Source organism: Pyxicephalus adspersus, chromosome 9 (assembly GCF_032062135.1).
Source record: "Pyxicephalus adspersus chromosome 9, UCB_Pads_2.0, whole genome shotgun sequence".
Classification (NCBI taxonomy): domain Eukaryota; kingdom Metazoa; phylum Chordata; class Amphibia; order Anura; family Pyxicephalidae; genus Pyxicephalus; species Pyxicephalus adspersus.
The window spans coordinates 7,367,338-7,386,214 of NC_092866.1; the positions used below are offsets into that span (position 1 = coordinate 7,367,338).

Consider the following 18,877-nt stretch of genomic DNA (forward strand, 5'->3'; position numbering starts at 1 on the left):
CATATGGATGTGTATTGGACATTAGATCTGAGATAACAGCAACTGGTACTTTTAGGTTCTAGTATTAGTCTCCAGCAGACTAAGAAACCTGTTTGTTACGGACCTATAAATTTTGTGGGTCATAAGTGAATGAAAAGCAGAAATCCGAGCAAACTAAAGCTCACTTTCCCCATCACCATAGGGAGCAAAGAACCTTTTTCACAGGAGATCCCTAATTGCCAGCACTGTCACAAGTTTTTAAAACTGTTCTAGTTTAAGAGAGAATGTCCTATGCGATGCCTTACTGTCCAGAGATCTAATTAAAGATCCTGCAGGTAGCCTCCTTTAGCCTACAACTAAATAAAACATTTGCATGTATACTAAGATACTTCAATTCTTTAAATATCTCTTATTTGGCAGGGATATGTCAAATTGCATCACATGTACATGTATATTTAGTATTAAAAACTCCCTGAGATAAAAAGCAAATAGTATTTTAGGTTTCATAGTATTCAGGTAGTTCATATATTAAAAAATTGTTAATATATCCCAAAGTAAAAAAAACTACTCATTCCCCCCCCCCCCCCCAAAAAAAAAGGCCTGCAGTAGTTTTAACATTTTGCATTCTCTTGACACTTTCTGCAGAGGTCTTACCAATTTACATTTACTCTGTATTTTTAAGAGTTTCTGTCTGTTATTTGAGAAACCTTTTTTTTGCAAACTTGAAAATAATGTAGGCTACAAGTGAATGTAAAGCAGGGATGTGAAACTTGCTTCCCACACCACCATAGTGAGCAAAGGGCCTTCATATAGAAGCTCCTCATTTTCCACCAGCTTTAGAAGATAGGAGACTTTTCTATTTTAGGAGAAATTATCCCATACAATATCTTACTAAAAAGCAATTAAAGGTAGATTTTGTAAACTTTCTTTAGCCTAAAACAGTCTAAAATATTTAAAAATATATATTAAGATATATGAGATTTTTATATATCTCTTGCATGATACGAGGAACCTTTCCATATGTGTGTATGCGTTTATTTGTCACCTAGACCTCTGTGTTATACCAGCAGCAGTATTTTAGGTTTTGAGGTATTCATGTAGTTAATAGAAAGCTGCAAAGTAAAAAAAAAATAAATAAAAATTAACTCATTCTGCCTCAAAAAAGGCCTGCAAATGTCCTAACATTTTGCATTTGCACGACACTTTCTGCAGAGGTGTTAACACCTCTCATTTACTGTTTTATCATGTATTTTCTGGCTGATATCTGAGAAACCTTTTTGTTGTGAAACCCAAAATTATATGGGCCAGGAGTGAATGTAAAGTAGGAATCTCTGGGATGTAAAGCTGCCCCCACCACCATAGCAAGCAGAAAGGGCCTTCATAGTAGGATCTCCTCATTTGCCACCAGGCTTCGAAGTTTACCATATCGTTCTAATTTTGGAATTCCTACGTGATGTCTTGCAGTCCAGCAATCCCAATTGAAGATTCTGCAGGAAGATTTTGATAAGCTTCCTTCAGCCTTAAAAAGCAAAAAACATTGAAAAAATATATTGAGATTCATATTTTTTTTTTAAATATCTCATATATGTTATATAGAGAGGAATTTTCTATACGTGTCTATGTGTGTGTTTTCTATCAAGACTACATCAACTTTTATTTTAGGTTTTAGGATTGAAATATTATTTTTTTTATGCCATACATTTAGAAAAAAATAGTTCCTTTTGAATTTTTACATTTTGCATTCACTCGACACTTTCTGCAGAGCTTTTAACACTTTGCATTTATTTTATATTTTCTGGCTGATATCCGAGAAACCTTTTTGTTGTGAACCTGAAAATAACACTAGTGAATGTGAAGCAAGAATTCCCCGGATGTAAAACTTGCTTCCCCCACCACCAAAGGACGCACAGGGCCTTCATTGTAGGATCTTCACATTTACCACCAGACATAGAAGCTGATCAGACTCTTCTAATTTTAGAAAGAAGTTCTTACATGATGTCTTGAATCCAGCGATCCAAAATAAAGATCCTACTGGAGGATTTTGATAAGCTTCCTTCAACCTAAAAAAGCAAAAAACCTAAAAAAAAATATTAGGATATATAAATAGTTTTAAATATCTCATAGTATATAGAGAGGAACTTTCCATGCATATCTATGTGTGTGTATTTTGCATCGGAATTTAACATGAACTTGTATTTTAGGTTGCAAGGTTGAAGCAATATTTTTTATTCCGTAAAGTAAAAAAGAAAAAAAAAATACATTTCCTTTTGCATTTTTACATTTTGCATTTACTCAACCCTTCCCGCAGAGGATTTAACACTTTGCATCAACTCAACATTTCTTCGGCAGGCCGAGAAAGCTTTTTTCATTCTCCTAAAAATGATGTGGGCCGCGAGCGAATGAAAAGAAGGAATCCCCGGGACGTGAAAACTCGCTTCCCCCACCAAGGGGCCTTCATCGCAAAAGCTTCTCGTTTGCCACCCCGCTTCCGCCTTTCAAGCGCGAACTTGGCGACCGCGGTGCCGCTAATCAGCGGCAAAGGCAGACACAGCTGCACATGTCGAACATTTCCTTCTTTTTCTTTTTTTAAACCTTCTCGGATTTTAATAGTTAAGGATTTTAGTCAAAAAAGCAACTCTCCCCACGCGGCGGTCCTTAAAAATTTCATTCCCTGCCAGCGAAGTTGAGAATCATTGGCAAGACGCGATTACTATGCAGCGCAATTACATCTTTTTAAAATACGAATGTATGGTGAAATATATTATGCATATTGTCTTGAAGCGCACCTTTAGGCCACATTCACTTTTCCGCTGTCATAGCTGCCACCGCGTGACATTTAATGAAAAATGTTCGCTCTGCCTGACAGGTGGTAATAAAGTGCGAGGTAGGCAGCCCTACTTTACTATCCCTCATCGCATGAGAATTTCACTTACATCTAAATACTATCAGTCATGTCCACACTGAGACCCCTATGCATTGTTAGATTGTCACTCATAAATATTATAACCGATTCATTATAGTTCCAGCTTTTGTACAGAAACCCTTAATGTCAGTCATGTTGGCCAACAAACCATGGCAGGTGTGGATTTGTACGCCTAGCAAGTGTCCATCATTGTCACTGACAAGCATACATTTTTAAAAAATTGTCACTCACGACCGAATAATTATCCCCCTTCGCTCCACTGATGTGTCACTCATAAAAACCGTAATTAAACAGCAATAATTATTCGGAATGTCAGTCAGGTTATCATCCGCTTTGGGTAGGGTCTTCAACCCTCCATCAAAATTTAATCTGGAAAGTTGTGTGAATCCCTCAAATTGGATATATTTGGCGGTTTATTGTATTTGAAAGCCTGGCTGTGGGGGGAAAATAATGAAAGCCTCCAGACTCACGCTCGGAAAAAAAAAAAGTCTGGCAAGGCTGCCGGGGCTAGGCAGGCGACTGGCGCGACAACGCCTCAAAACAAGGCTAATCAACCCAGACGTCTGACGGGAAAAGGCGAACATGGCGAAGGGGGGGAACTAACAACAATAAAAAACTCAGTGCTTAACTCTCCCGCCTTTTTTCATTTTTTTATTGCAGTGGCCCTTTTTTGTAAAAAATCACCTCGTTAATGAGCCGTTTGTCCATTTTGTTTAAATTTTTGCTGGCGTCGGAGACGGAAGCGAGGGCGTGAAGTGAAACTTTGTTGACAAACAACATAGCTACACTTGTGTTTGACGTTTATAGGTATTTTGGGCTTGCACGCTTTATTTTACCTCAGGTTTAAGTTTTTCAGAGTCTGAGAGGTTGGGGAAAAATAAAATACCTCACAGGAATTGAGTTTGTTGTGTGTGGGAAAATTAGGCAGCTGAGTGTATAGCCATGGCAGCACAGCTCTGTGTGGGAGACAGGCTGCTGTGTCTGCTGTGCAACGTGTTGATTTTTTGCACTTTACATTATTTTTTTTTGTTATTTTTATTGTTGTTTTTGATATAATGCAGAGAGTGACTCAGTCACGTGGTACAGCCTTCCCCGTCACCTACACACGCAGGTAGCCCGGGAACCGCAAGCCACGCCTCCTTCCCTCACTCACTCCCCCCCTCACGCCTTCGTGTTCCTTTCCCCGCGCCGAGCCCCCAGTGACGTCATGAACCCAAGGCCCACCTGATCTGTCAAGTCGAGTCACGTGACCGAGCTCTGCACGCCGCCATTTTGAAACGCCTGAGAGGCAAAGAGACAGACATAGAGGGAGTAAGTAAGTCTGTGTTTATGGGGGGCTCGTGTGTGGGTTATGGCGGCGTCGGGTGGGACAGGGTCAGGGAGTTGGGGAAGATGTGGCGGAATTAGAGAATTGACGTGTGGGGGGTCTGCCTGAGTGTGTCTGTCACCACCTCAGGCTTCCCACCCTGATGCCAAAACAAAGGCCCGGCCATGCTGGGTAGCAGCTGCTGGGAGAAGGACTACAAGTCCCAGTAGGCACTGACAACCAGGCTGGGTTGATGTGTCAAAGATTAGGAGGAAAAATGCAGCAGTTGCCAATGGCAACCAATGAGCAGACTTGGAATGTGATTGCTATGGGCAACTTCTATAGTTGTACAGCTTTCTCATGGACTGGTTACTTAGCAGTAATGGTGTGAGGGCTCCTGCAGGGTCTTGTAGTTCAACTTTAGGGTTACACAATGCTGGGGTGCTTCATTGTTATTATGTGATTGTGTTATTAGTTTTAAATGGTTTCCCAGGCAGTGGTATTTTGTGTTTTATTGCTGACAGGCATGCTGGGATATGTAGTTCAATCAGACATGGCAGGGAGTCCTGGAATGGGAAGCTTACCAGCATACAGCAGGGTAATGTTTGCTGGTATGCAGCAGTGAATGCTGGGATTTGTGGTTTGCTGATGGTGTGTGAGTGCATTAGAGCATGCTGGGAGGTGTTGGGTACTACATGTGGTTTGCTGAAAGCAGCAGAGGCCACACTTGAGGCTGCTTTGGAACTGGAAGGCTTGGCTGGGTGTGAGGAGGTAGGTCACTTATGGAATGCAGTAGGTGGTCATCAATGTACTGTGTAGGGATGGAGGCAGGTCTGGTAGATCACGTAGGTATGGGAATAGGACGGGGGTAGGTCGCGTAGGTGACGAGAGACAGGTCGTAAAGGTATGGTTATCGGACGGGGAGGTAGGCTGTGTAGGTATTAAGGTAGGACGAGGGGAAGTCATGTAGTTATCGGGGTAGGATGGGGAGGTAGGTTGTGTAGGTATCGGAGAAGAATGAGAGGTAGGTACTGGGAGAACAGTGGGGTAGGTCGCATAGGTATGGTTATAGAATGGGGAGGTAGGACGGGAGGGAGGTCACGTAGTTATCGGGGTAGGATGGGGAGGTAGGCTGTGTAGGTATCAGAGAAGGACGAGAGGTAGGTGATATGAGAGAGGTCGCATAGGTATGGTTATCGAACGGCGAGGTAGGACGGGAGCGAGGTTATGTCGTGATCGAGGTAGGATGGGAGGGAGGTCTTGTAGGTATGGTTATCAGAAGGGGAGCTAGGCCGTGTAAGTATCAAGGTAGGAGGGGAGGGGAAGTCATGTAGTTATCGGGGTAGGATGGGGAGGTAGGTCGTATAGGTATCGGAGAAGCACGGGGGGAGGTCGTGTAGGTATCGGAGAAGGATGGGAGGTAGGTCACGTAGTTATCGGAGTAGGATGGGGAGGTAGGTTGCATATGTATGGTTATCAGATGGGGGGAGTAGGCCGTGTAGGTATCGGGGTCGGATGGGGAGGTAGGTCATGTAGGTATCGGTGAAGGACGGGAGGTAGATCACGTAGTTATCGGTAGGATAGGGAGGTGAGTCGTGTAGGTATCAAGGTAGGATGGGAGGTAGGTCGCGTAGGTATCGGGGTAGGATGGGAGGTAGGTACTGGGGTATGACAGGGAGGTAGGTCGTGTATGTACAGGGATCCAATGGGGAGGTAGGTTGCGTAGATACGGGGATCGGACAGGGAAGTAGGTCATGTAGGTACGAGGATCGGACAGGGAGGTAGGTCGCGTAGGTACGAGGATTGAGGGCTGAGGTAGGTCAGGTAGGTACAAGGATTTAGCGGTGAGGTAGGTCACGTAGGTACAAGGATTTAGCGGTGAGGTAGGTCACGTAGATACAAGGATTGAGCGGTGAGGTAGGTCACATAGGTACGAGGATTGAATGAGGAAGTAGGTCGCCTAAGGACGGGGATAGGTTGCATATATTTCACTAATGTGAAAGAGATAGGTAGGTCGCCTAATAATGAATAAAGTTGGAGGTAAGTCCCCGATGTTAGGTTCTACAACTTTAGTAGTAGTACAAGTTGAAGAGTTGAAGTCTTATAAAGTTTTGCATGTTGTAATCTTTGAAAAAAAGTTATTTCATTTTTAATCTGAACCTAGGAAAGCTGTAACCTGATCCTGTTACCACACTGATTATATCCATTATGATTCCTGTTGTGTCCTGGAGCTCTCTGAATGTAATGTCTTCACAGCTCTGTGTGGTGTGCCTTCAGATGCGGTGTTGTCCTGACCCCGGTGTCGCAGCCTGCCAATGCAGAGCAACTTTCTGAGTTGATTTTACCATGCCGATAACCTGCAGAGGTTTCTGTGGGTTTGTACTGCGCCGTGGAATATGTTTATCAGAGAGCACCTACAAACCACATCCTGGATCCGCAGGGATCCACCCACAACATTAACAACTCATTCACCGACCTGTTCTAATGGAAGAAAACACTTTGAGCTGTATTCAGTTTTTCATGCTTTTATAATATTACGTGAATCTTCTGTTTTAATGCAGCAGATTTATGATTGGAGCAGAAGGAAAACTGAAAAGGATTTACATTCCTCATTCCTTAACCTGCAGGGTGAAAATACAAAGTGAATCCGATCCCCCTGAGAGCAACAACTTCAGATCCCAGAAATCAGACCCTGGAGTCATTTGTAGCAATGAATTCTATTCTATGGTTAGACATAACTGAGAGAGGGAGACCTGTACTGTGGGAACCTTTCGGGGGGCTGCTCAGGCAACATAAACCAAGCAAATGCTTTTTTTTTTTCACTAAGTTCTTTTTGAAAATACTAAGATTTTCCATCCGTCCTTCTCACCTGTAGCTGCCAATATCCTTACTCTTTGTTACATGTATGGCAGAAGAGAATCATTTGACATGGGGCTACAGTCTGCGAGGGAGACCTTTAATATTGAAAATTACTCTAAAGTGGAACTAAACCCGTTATACTTACCTGTCCTGTTTCTTGTAGGTCGCCATCATCTTCTTCCTTATTTGATTGGCCAGGATGATGCGGGGGAAGCCGGGATTGCAGAGTTTTCTTGGCAACCACCTCTGACCTGCACATGCGCAGCTCAGCTTCTTTGATATTTCCCCAATCGCAATCAGGCAGATTAATGCAGAAGGGACATCACCCATCCCTTTCTGCAAAAACAACTTTTCTGATCATACATATTTCAAAGTGCGACTTCATTTCCACTGTAAAGGTAAAAAAACATTCTGATCTTAGCATTGTTTGCAGCTGCTTAAAATTATCCTATATTTAGAGACATAGTTAGTCCTTTCCGCACTAAAGGGCACCATAATACAAATCACGTGTGGTGTTCAGGTGTTTTGTTTTGTTTTTTGGGATGCTTTATTGCGGCACATGTTGGTGCACAAAGAACAGAAAGGGGCTGAATCAGCAGCAAAAGTGTGAACGTGCATTTTCCAAATTGTAATTTGCTTGCATATATTTTTGTAGTGCAAAAGGTTGAGTCAGATTGAAGTAGAATAAAAAGATTATAGAACCTATCAAAATAAGATGCTCAAAATTATTCCACCCGTATCAAGCTGCACGTCTTGTTGGCCTAAACTTGTGCTGTCCCACCGTACTTTACGTGTGCCAAATGCATCTATCTCACCTCTATTGCATTGCCATGGATTAGTAACTAGTGGTTGCAATTAAACAAACATTTGCACTTTTCAACCTTAACTCCCCGAAGGCTTGTTTTTATAAATGTAATGCAGGTTGATGCGAGATATGCAATTACTTCCAGTAACGTGCTCAGTGTAATTAGGTATAGAAATGCTATTGGTATCCTGGAAACTGCAGAAGACATTATATCCACTCAATTTGCTATTGACTTTGATTACTTTTTTTCTCTATCAGTAGGGTTTAGCTTGTGTATGCTGTTCAGAAGAGGTAGATGATTCTTTCCAAATGAGCGTATGCATTTCTGAACTGATTGGGAGAAGCCCAAAGTTGATGACACCTAGCAGTGTTCTCCCCAGAAGCTGTAGGTGGGTGGTCAAAAATGAGCAGGGAAACACATGACAAATTTAGTGTTACCAGTTGTGGTTGCCATAAGAATCCAGTAACTCCTTATAAAGCCGTCCGCTTTCTAACACCCCCTATACTATCAGTATTCTTCCCAGAAATTTTTGTTGTTTAAGGTGGGTGATGGCTTCTATTTTGTGACGCAGCTTTTTAATAACCACCCACTCGGTCACTTGGCTAAAAGGGGCTGGGAAGAGCACTGACTTTGTTCCAACCTTCTAATGCTCACCCCCTTAGAATATCCAATTTTCACATTGTCTTCAGGGTTCTCCCCAGCCGCTTTTAGCTGGGTGCACCACCCGGCACTTTTCAGCACCCAACTGGCTGTTTTTGGGTGGTTACTAAAGAGTTTGGTCACAATATAGGGGCTGCCACCCACCTAAAATTTCTTCCCAACCGGCTTAAAAAAAATTCTGGGTTGAGCACTGGTCTTTGTATTATTTCCTTGTATTGTCACCCAATTTTTTCAGTAACTACCAAAATAAATTGGTTACTGAAAAGTGCTGGGTGGTGCGCCCGGCTAAAAGAGGCTGGGGGAGAACACTACCTGGCCAAAAGGTATAGCTCAGAACCCGGGGGTTGCCAGAGTACTTAGTTACTAGCAAGAGCTGACCTTGTCGGAACCCTGAACAAATAAGGGAATAAAATATCTAATTTAATAAAATCAAATAAAAAAAAATTCTCCCCCTAATTTTTAAAAACATCCAATACGTTGGGTAATTTTTGCTTTTAAACTACATGGGCAAGAAACTGCTGTTGTCGAATGCAATGTGATTCAGAATTTTAATGATTGCAGCCCTGTGAAAACGCTGCTTTCATGCAAAAGCCAATAAAGAAAAAAAAGTAATTTGGCTATGTAACAACGAGGGAAGAAACCAGGGGACAAAAAACCTCAATAATCAGCATTTTAGAGCACCAGTTCCTCAAAAATAAAAAAAGCTTTTTAATAGAATTATATATACAATGGAAAGCTTTGATTTTGATATCCTCCATAACAATAGCAAAGTTGCAGCAAAGCTCTTTTGGACCTCACATGATGTAAGGGGTATTTAAAAAGTTGTCCACTAATATTCTAACCATTTCCTACACTTTGCAAAGAATAAAAATACAACCATTGTTTGGTTTCTCTCTCCTGTATATCTGTCGGTTGCACCCCTGAGAGTTTGACAGAAGTGCCCCTAAGGATCCATGACCAGTAATTTGCACTGTACACAGTCATCAGCTGAATTAAAGCCTTCTGATCCATAGTAAGCGGTTCACGCTGGATCCTGATACATGATATTAGAAGTCCAGAAACGGCTAGTGAGTGTGTGTATTACGCCTGGAATCTGCATCCGTCTATGTATGTCTCTGCTTTTAGCATAGGAGCTTCTGAGCAGCCCAAAATAGCATCCTCCTTCCTCCCGCCCTCCCTCATTTTTGTTCTTGCGATCTCTGCGGAAACATACTGTAGATGGTTCTCAACAGCTGCACAGACTTCAAGATTTGACAGTTTCTGTAATGTAACCAACCACGTGGCATAGGCCTGTGCCATACCCACATTCCTCGTTATTATCCCGGGCGCCAGCTCTGTGCCACACAACACAGGCGATTCCTAGATCTGGCCGTATGAAAATAGAGATTTCACCAAGCTTAGATTTTCTAAAGCGCATTACTGGCATCATTCCTAAACTGTTCAGGGCGTTGTGGAAGTGCTTAGAGCAAGCAGAATGTATATAATGTTGTTATAATAATGTACTCGGCTCATTCTGTATTCAGGAGCTTTGCATATGCTTGCAAATTGTGTCTAAATGAAGTCATTCTTATTTGTTCAGTGGCCTGCAACAACTTTGAACTATCCAAAAGCAGCATTAAAAAATGCTTAGCTACATACAGGCATTAGATGCATATCTTAGAACCACTGACATCCCAGGCAGGATCTTTAGGTGGACAGTCGAGTTACTATTATTAATATTAATAATAATAAACAGTATTTATATAGCACCAACATATGTTGCAGCACTGTACATCAAATAGGGTTGGCATGTGCTTACCGGGCATCTTCGTTCGATGTCCGGGAGCCACTGCAGGTGGTTTATACATCTGTTTTCCGGGCTTTATCAAATGCCTAAAAAACATTACCGGAGAAGTTTTTCTTGTCAGGACCTAGAGGGGGTACAGGAAGCAGTAATTTGTCATTTGTACTTTTCAAACACTTCAGAAGTATTGTTGTAAAAAAACACTTAACAAGGAATTGGACTGGCACTGGATCACAAAGCAGTAGGGCTTTGGAAAACGGCCTCAGAGTAACTTACTTACAAGTTTTGAGGATTTGTATTATTATTATTATTATTATTATTATTATTAATAATATTATTAAGTAACCAAGTTGGGCTTTGAAAACAAACAAAAAACGCATGACTGACTAGTAGAAAGTCCTTTAAAGAAACTTTGCACATAAAGAAATACATTGGCTTCCCATGCTGACCACTCCTTCCCAATACAGTGTTCTCCCCAACCCCTTTTAGCTAGGCGCACCACCCGGCTATTTTTGGGTGCTTACATAAGAGTTGGGTCACAATACAGGGGCTGCCACCTGCCTACAATGTCTCCCCACCCAGCTTGAAAAGAATTCTTGAGCACTGAAATAGTTGTAAAAGTGAATTGCAATTCAGGCTATGTTGTTCATATAATAAAGAGGGAATGCACAGCTGCTATAAAGACGCATTTTATCCCTAGCACCTATGGGAAGTCAGGAATCAGGCTGGGACAGGTCCCCTAACCTAACATATTGCTAAAGGTGCTGCTGTCAAATTTTCTAATGCATCCCGAGGCTGCTTTGTATTGGGGTTGCAAAAATACTCTTTATTATTATTCTTGGCCCTCTGTGTGTACAGCAAGATTAACCACCATGTAAATAAGCAGGTCTGTTGCTACTTTACACACTTATTTAGACACTTGTTGGGTTTGTGTTACATTGACTGGGAAAGTCATTTGGCTGTTTTCCTTGCAAGGCCAATAACGACATCTGATTAGCTTTCTGTTCACGTACACTTGGCATCTTGTTATGTATACTTGATGTATAGGTGTCATGCTCTGCACAGACACTGCCATGCTCAGCGAACCTCTTTTTGCAGTAAAAACAGAATCCTAAATGTCGCTAAACACATTTTGATTTGGAAGTACAGTTTCAGGGCCTGGAGGCTAAGTTAATTAAAATTCTGCTTTTGGAATTTTTAGTAGGTACCGTGGGGTAATTAAGACAGGTAAATAGATTGTACCTTTGAGCCATTACTCAAGATGCATATTTAGTCAGGGAAAGGCATTCTAGAGACACTGATAGAAATTCAGGGGATTAACAGTTTAGGTACCCATAGATGTGAGAATACCAGATCTGCATGATTTAGATTTGTGAGGTGATGGTTACGTATTCTGGTAAGGAACCGCGTCATTTTTTGCCAATGGCTTAAAATTCCCTTATCTGTACTGTGACAGTGCAATAATTATTGCTGATCTACTGGCAGGATCAAAAAAAGGTTAAAGCATTATCTGTGTATACATGATCAGGCAGCTTAGTATTGCTGAAATGGGAAAAAGAAGATAGTGGCACCCTGCATGGGAACAGGGATGGGTCATTAACGCTGGTTTAGTTTTGCTTTTAAGCCGATAGAAGCTTGATGTTCAGTCCAATAAAATTTATGTCCTGTACATGACAACTAAAGTTTTGCAAAGTCTTTTACTTTGTTTTCTTCAGAAAATAACTACAGTTCCCTGACAGCTTGCTGAAAAGTGGGACCATTGCGCTCTGTAGAAGCAGTGGTTTCTCTGCAAAGGTCTGACATGCTCCCTGACCAGGGTTAGAGTTTAGGATTAGCAGGATGCATGACTGGGTGGCTATAGACCTACAGGGGCCATGTCAGACCTCTGCAGAATAACTGCTCCCATACGGGCTGTCAGGGGACAGACTTTTCTTCTCAAGTTGTTTGTTTTCCAAAAAAAACTTCCAAAGGACATTGGGTGATTGTTGCTAGAAATGATCTTTCGTGATGAATAAATGAGCACTGTTCTGTTCAATAGACAGGGAAGGGAAAGATGTGTGAGTGACACCCCGCTGTGAAGTGCACAGCAATGGCGGATTGATGAACGTTTTTGAGGGACTGCAGATTTTCATCTGGGATTAGCACAACTGTTCATGTCGGACAAGAACCATCTGACATGTACATAGCTGAGGATTTTACATACTTTTTATATTCATGCACCTGAAATTTATTGCAGATTATTTGTTGCTCTCTTAATGTCCATTACTGTAGTGAGCAACAGGAACTGCTCAGTGCAATGGCCAGTACAGCTGTGCAGCCTTTTAAGGAATTAACATTCCAGGAGACGATAAGCAGTCTAGGCCTGACCTCTAGCCAACCTCACATACCACATTATTGTTCGTGGTTACTGCACTGTGGTTGTTACAGTCAGGAAAAGAGGAACAACTTTCTAGAAAAGTTTCTTTCTATTCCATTTCCACATTATTCAAGTATGATACACCGATAGATACTCCGACTTCTGCTTTCATAGTGCTAAACTTTTGCAGATAAGTAGCTAAAATAAGAGCCTCCAAATGACTGTCAGTCTGCTTTTTTTTATATTATACTGAGAATTCAGGTTAGTAAAAATAACATGGGATCGGTGTGCTGCGGGGCAGTTTCATGCTACTGTGCACTAAAAGGTAAAATGTAGGTTCTGCTTATTGCATTGTTGTAAAAAACACTTAATGATAGCAGTATTGCTATGTACAGACTGCTGAGTAAAAGACTCATGCCCCACATTGTAACTACTTTTGGTGAGATTTTTCATATGCAAAATCTCAAGTGAAGAATTGTGACATCACTGTCTGCAACCTAAAAGCCAGGGTAAAAGTGAATATATTTTTTTTAACCTTTTTTTTAACCTGGATACCCAGATTTAACGGAGGTTGACATTTCTTTAACCTGGGTAATAACCTGTATACCCAGATTTATGGGAGGCTGAAAGCAGTTCCCCATGGGTCATGCACATTTACCAGTTCCCCATGGGTCATGCACATTTACCAGTTCCCCATGGGTCATGCACATTTACCAGTTCCCCATGGGTCATGCACATTTACTCCAGAAGACCTCTGAAGGTGTTCTTTAATATCCGCACCAAGACATTGGCAGCTTTAAGTCAGAGCCTCCGCCAGCTTTCAATCCTCCATAGTGTATTTTGCTGCCATCTATTCCTTCTTTTTTTGCTCCAGTTCTGATGTGCACATGCCAATTGTAAGTGCTTTTCATGGTGGACAGGGGTCAGCAGGCCTGGTTTGACTGGTTTTCCTTTACACAGCTCTTTACAAGGAAAGCTGCAAGGCATTCTATCTATACAGACTTAGAGTATGTGTCAGTCACTTTCTGGCAGTGCTGGGCTATACTGTGAATACATATGTTATGTAATATTTATATTTAAGATATGTTGAGTTTTTGAAATGTAATAAAAATAGTGCCACAATCTAAAAAAAAAAAAATAAACTCGGCAATGCTTTCCCCTTTTTAGGCCTGGCTGTTGCAACCAATTCCTCTTGCCCGATAGATGATTGAAGTATGTTCATATACTTCAGGTGAAATTGCCATGGACTACATTGTTCTACATAGTTGCTGACTGCTCACTACTGGAGAAGCTCTGAGGAAGATGAGTTGGGTTCAAAGGAAACTTTATGTAGCCATATGTATACTTTTCCCAGATTTGTGACTCAAAGTTGGCCATTGAGTCAAGAATACCACTGAGCTACTAATAGTTTCATGATGTTTGCAATAGAAGCCCCCCAAGATACATGCTTGCAGGGTTTAATTTAAATCACTTAGCATTTGGAAGTAAAAATAAATAAATTGAGGGACATATGAATCATTTAACTTCCCCCCTCAACGTTGGTGCTTGGACACTGCTTTCTTAGACAAAGGGCCAGGGAAAGTCTTTATGGCTCATGCTCAGAATCGGCTGACACTTTGATTGCTTTCTCACAATCCCTAATTGGAAATGTTTGGAAATATAAATTCTCACAACCACTAATTTTAGAAAGATTTTTAGCCAGCTGTAGACGATGCTGGCCGTATTATTATTAAATTGTATTGTATTTATATAGCACCAACATATTACGCAGCGCTTTACAGAGTTGCAAATGACAGATGCAGTCAGTGACACAGGAGGAGGAGAGGACCCTGCCCCGAGGAGCTTACAATCTAAGAATGAGACTTGTAACCGCTTTGCAGTCTTGGTTTGTCCACAGAGTGGATATAAAAACAAAAAAAAAGTTTGCTTGCAGCTCCTGTTTTGTATCATTGGTTAAACAGTAACTACATGTATAGGTCAGTCTTTCTTGAAAAGCTTTCTTTGTGTGTTGTCCACATGTGAAGCTCTGATCTTCGCCTGTTCCATAGCCACGTGCTGGAAAGGCCATACCTAAAAGATTCGCTGACCTGTAGCCTACAAAATCGTTCTCTTATGCTTTGTTTGTTTTCTTTTCTGCTCAGTTAAGTAAATCATTTGAGAAGAGGGAAAAAATGTTCATGCTTTAGTGATTTATGTTCCACAACCACAGTATTATCTGATTCAGTGAATGCTTGTTTGTGGGTTGACTACGGTATATCTAGACACAAGAAAAATACCATTTTGCCCACAGTGAAAAATCCTTCATGGGAAAACAGCTTTGTTTTGAGTGCTGGCTGTGTAATGCCTTTTGCTGAATCCTACTATTAACTTCCTCACTCGTAACCTCATCACACGCACGGCTCCAAGACTTTTCTAGAGCTGCCCTGACTCTTTGGGATGGGCTTCCACGTCCTATTAGGCTTGCTCCTACTTTCTGCTCCTTTGAAAAGATGGGTTTTGAGTACTCTTTTTTTTTAACTTGTTCACACATCTTCTGTATCCTAAAACCCACACTACTTCCATATCCCCTCTCCTATTGTGTGATACTTCCCCCACCTCATAGATTGTAAGCTCTTCAGGGCAGGCTCCTCTCCTCCCGTGTCACTGTCTGTATCTGTCTATTATTACAACCCCTATTTATTGGATTGCGCTCTGTAATATGTTGGTGCTATAATAAATCCTCCTGGGCACACAAACTTTATTTTAACAGCCACGAAGGATATAAATGCAGTTGTTGTGCTCCAAATGCCTTTGCAAACCCAGATTTTACCTTGAAAGGACCATGCACAGAGCAAAGCTGTGGGTGACCCACATGTCAAATTGCACAAGAATAGGCAGCAATAACCGGTCTTTATTAGGGAAAGCTTTTGTAAAGAAGTAAAAGTAAACAGATATGGAAAAAATACAGAAAGTAAACCATGAACTGAGTAAGAATGCACATTATATTTAGACAATGTTTGCTTTTTCTAGAATTAGGATTTAGGTGAAATTGCAGGCTCAGAAGATTTCTCTGCAATCTGTTTAAGCCTGTTGGAAATCAGTGGACTACAATAGAGTCTCAATATCTGAATCTACCTGTAATTTGCTTTATGTAATCCCTAAAAGGGTTTGCAGCCCAATGTCACATGATTTTGTGCTGAGAAGCTGTATTGTGAGCACGCATGCATGCTCACCCTGAACACTTCTGTGGTAGTTCATTGAGAAAGGAATTGGGAAAAGAAAATTTAATTAAATTTTCACATAAATTGTGTCGAGCAAACCTTTAGTTACTGTATGGCGAGGTCTATATAATGTATACTTATATGTTTAGGAATAGAATGCTCTACCATGGTTGTAGAATGGGGTCCCTTGTGCATATCAGAGCCTTTGGAATGCAGATTGTTCCTAAAGACTTTGAACTTTTAAAGATTCTGCACACAACAAATATATAGATACTGCCTGTACTGTCCATTGATGGTAAAGAGTTTTTGCTTTTAGAAAAAAAAAGAAATTTAGGTGGACATATACTTGTTTTTCAGTTTTATTTTTTTTAACACATTCTATTTCTTTAATTTTTAGGTGTGATGGAAAACAAGGAAAGTGTTGGCATTCAGAAGCCAGAAGTTGACACTAGGTCAGGTGATCTGGTGACTCAAGATGCAAAGAATAATACAAAGCCAGAGATGAAACAAAAGCGCAATGACCCCTTAATTAATGTAATCCAAAAGCTTACGGCGATGGTAAAGAGTGAGGGGAACGCTAGGCATCTTGAAGGGAAAAAACGCTCCTATCCTGCAGAACAGACACGTACCTACCCCACAGAACAGACAAAGGTGGAGCCTGTGTCCAAGATGCCTGACCCAACTGAAGTTTGCCCTAAAAGGCCCAAGGAAGAGACTACAACCAGTATGATAGAGAGCCCTGCAGCAAGCGGCAGGAAAGTCATGTTCTACCAGTGCAGCCTTTGCAGGTTTATCTCGCCTTCCTTTGAGACGCTCACAGCCCATGTGAAAATTCACGGACAGCAAAATGAAATAATCTTAATGTGCTCAGAGTGCCACTTGACATTTAAATCCCACAGTGATCTTGAAATTCATATTAAAACACACTGTGAAAACGAAGTCACTGCACCTTCACAGGTTAAAGACCAACCACAGGAAGACAAGCTAGTCAGTCCAAATGCACCAGAGCCAGCAAGAAAAAAATGGTACGCCTATGAAGCCTATGGACTTTACCGCTGCCTGATCTGTCGCTATACCTGTGGCCAACAGCGAATGTTAAAAACTCATGCTTGGAAGCACGCGGGTGAGGTTGACTGCTCCTACCCCATATTTGAGGAGGAGAACGAGTCTGCCGGACTACCAGATTCAACCGTTGCACACACTCCTCAAGGAAGTGAGTCTGTGCTATCTGAAAACACTGAAGTCAAGCAGAATGTGCAGTGCTCCAATGCACAGGAACACAGCATGGTGCCAAAGGAGGTTCCAGTCAAAGAAACAGAAACTTTAAGCCAGTCGACCGACCCAGCTCCCGTGACGGAAGTAGTTGTAGTTGATGATGCAACATCAGAGGCCGATCAAGACAGCTTGCTCAGGGAGAGCCTGCTCTCTTCAGCTCAGAAAATAATTAGCTGCAGCCAAAACACAAAGGGGCATATGAATGTTATTGTAGAACGCCTACCCAATGCTGAAGAGACTAGTTCACAGAAACCTTTTCTGTTAAATGCAGATGCTGAAGTCAAAAAGAAACTTGATTCCCAACTTGGTGGGTCTGCTGAACTTTATCATGTTGATAAAAATGTGGTAGAAAGCGAAGAAATTATCATTGGATGGAGTAACTCTGGGAAGAACAGCTCGGATTTTGGAGTATCCGATGAGAATTCACCACCAGTTCGGAGGAGGACGAACTCTGAGTGTCTGAGGCTTCATTCGTTGGCTGCTGAGGCACTGGTAACTATGCCCATCCAAGTGGTGGAATGTCCCAAATCTAGCCTACGGCCTATTCATGAACCAAATTCTGTAGATCCAGACACTGGGCAACGAGGTGGTGAAAAGACCTACCGTGCTTCTCCTAGGGTGGAAGCCTCAAAGGTCCCAGAGGATGTAAATGTTCTTAACCAGAAAGAGACAAAAGTGAAAAGCGAGTTGACACCAGCCCCAATAAAAACTGGGATAAGCACATCTTTACTCAAAGTGATTGAGAAGCTGAGGGAAAGGACTGATCAGAATGCTTCAGATGATGACATTCTAAAAGAGTTACAGGACAATGCCCAGAGCGAAAACAACAGTGACCTCGGCTCCAACAATAGCCTTGTGGAGTATTTACCTCGCGCTGAACGCCCTTACCGATGCCGCCTCTGCCATTACACGAGTGACAATAAAGGTTACATTAAGCAGCACTTGCGTGTTCATCGGCAGAGACAGCCCTACCAGTGCCCAATTTGTGAGCACATAGCCGAAAATAGCGGGGACCTGGAAAACCACATGATCAATCATTGCAAGGCGATCAAATATGAGTGCAAACATTGCAATGAATCCTTCTATTACAAGGTAGATAGCGTTTGTTCGCTCTTTAATGCTTTTTATTATCAGTAAATTGTGTTTAGTATCAAGAAAACCCCCAAGATACATCAAAATTTGAGTTTTATCTTAAAACCTATCCCTGGGAAAATTTTCCATGATTGTCTTCTCCCATCCCCCTTTAACCTTTCCCAAAATTTCCAACCATGTCTTAGGAACTATAGAAAAGTATATTCGCTTAAATCTGCAATGCTGGTCTCTTGACATTTTTTGTCGAGGGATTTGTTACCCGTTACTGCAATGATTCCCAAGCTGCAATGGTGACATTATTTTCTGGCCCATTCAGAAAAGGTCCTCACTACAGACAGCCTCTAGGAAGCGTCCACATCAAGCAGGCCAGTGACATGGACACCTGAGGAAGGACCGACCAGAAAGTTTTAAGGTAGTTGGAGTATTACATGAACATGGCTTTAGGAGAGTAAAGTGTCCCCCTTCCCCAGTGGTTAGATAGGGCGCAGTGGAGGGGTTGCTCTAATGCCCTGGGATCAACTTTGTCATTGCTGACAGTTCCTAGTCACAAAATGTGATGAAACTGTTCCCCATGTCACCATTCCTGTTTAAATCGGCTATGCGTTTCCACTTCAGTCAGTAGCTCATGCTGTGAAATA

The 18,877-nt window shown here is 41.7% G+C and overlaps 1 protein-coding gene across 4 annotated transcripts in view; it reads left to right on the top strand.

Annotated features, from left to right (window-relative positions):
• Positions 1–4,146: 4,146 nt before the first annotated feature.
• ZNF507 (zinc finger protein 507) overlaps positions 4,147–18,877 on the top strand; it is a 28,219-nt gene continuing 13,488 nt past the window's right edge. For 2 of the 4 annotated variants that reach the window (XM_072422444.1, XM_072422447.1), the window contains exons 1-2: positions 7,067–7,465; positions 16,270–18,239. In XM_072422444.1, the coding sequence (XP_072278545.1) occupies positions 16,275–18,239 (1,965 nt within the window). In that variant the 5' untranslated portion in view covers positions 7,067–7,465; positions 16,270–16,274. Of the gene's footprint in view, positions 4,218–7,066; positions 7,466–16,269; positions 18,240–18,877 lie in introns of those variants that run through there. The other 2 variants (XM_072422445.1, XM_072422446.1) reach the window with 2 other exon arrangements.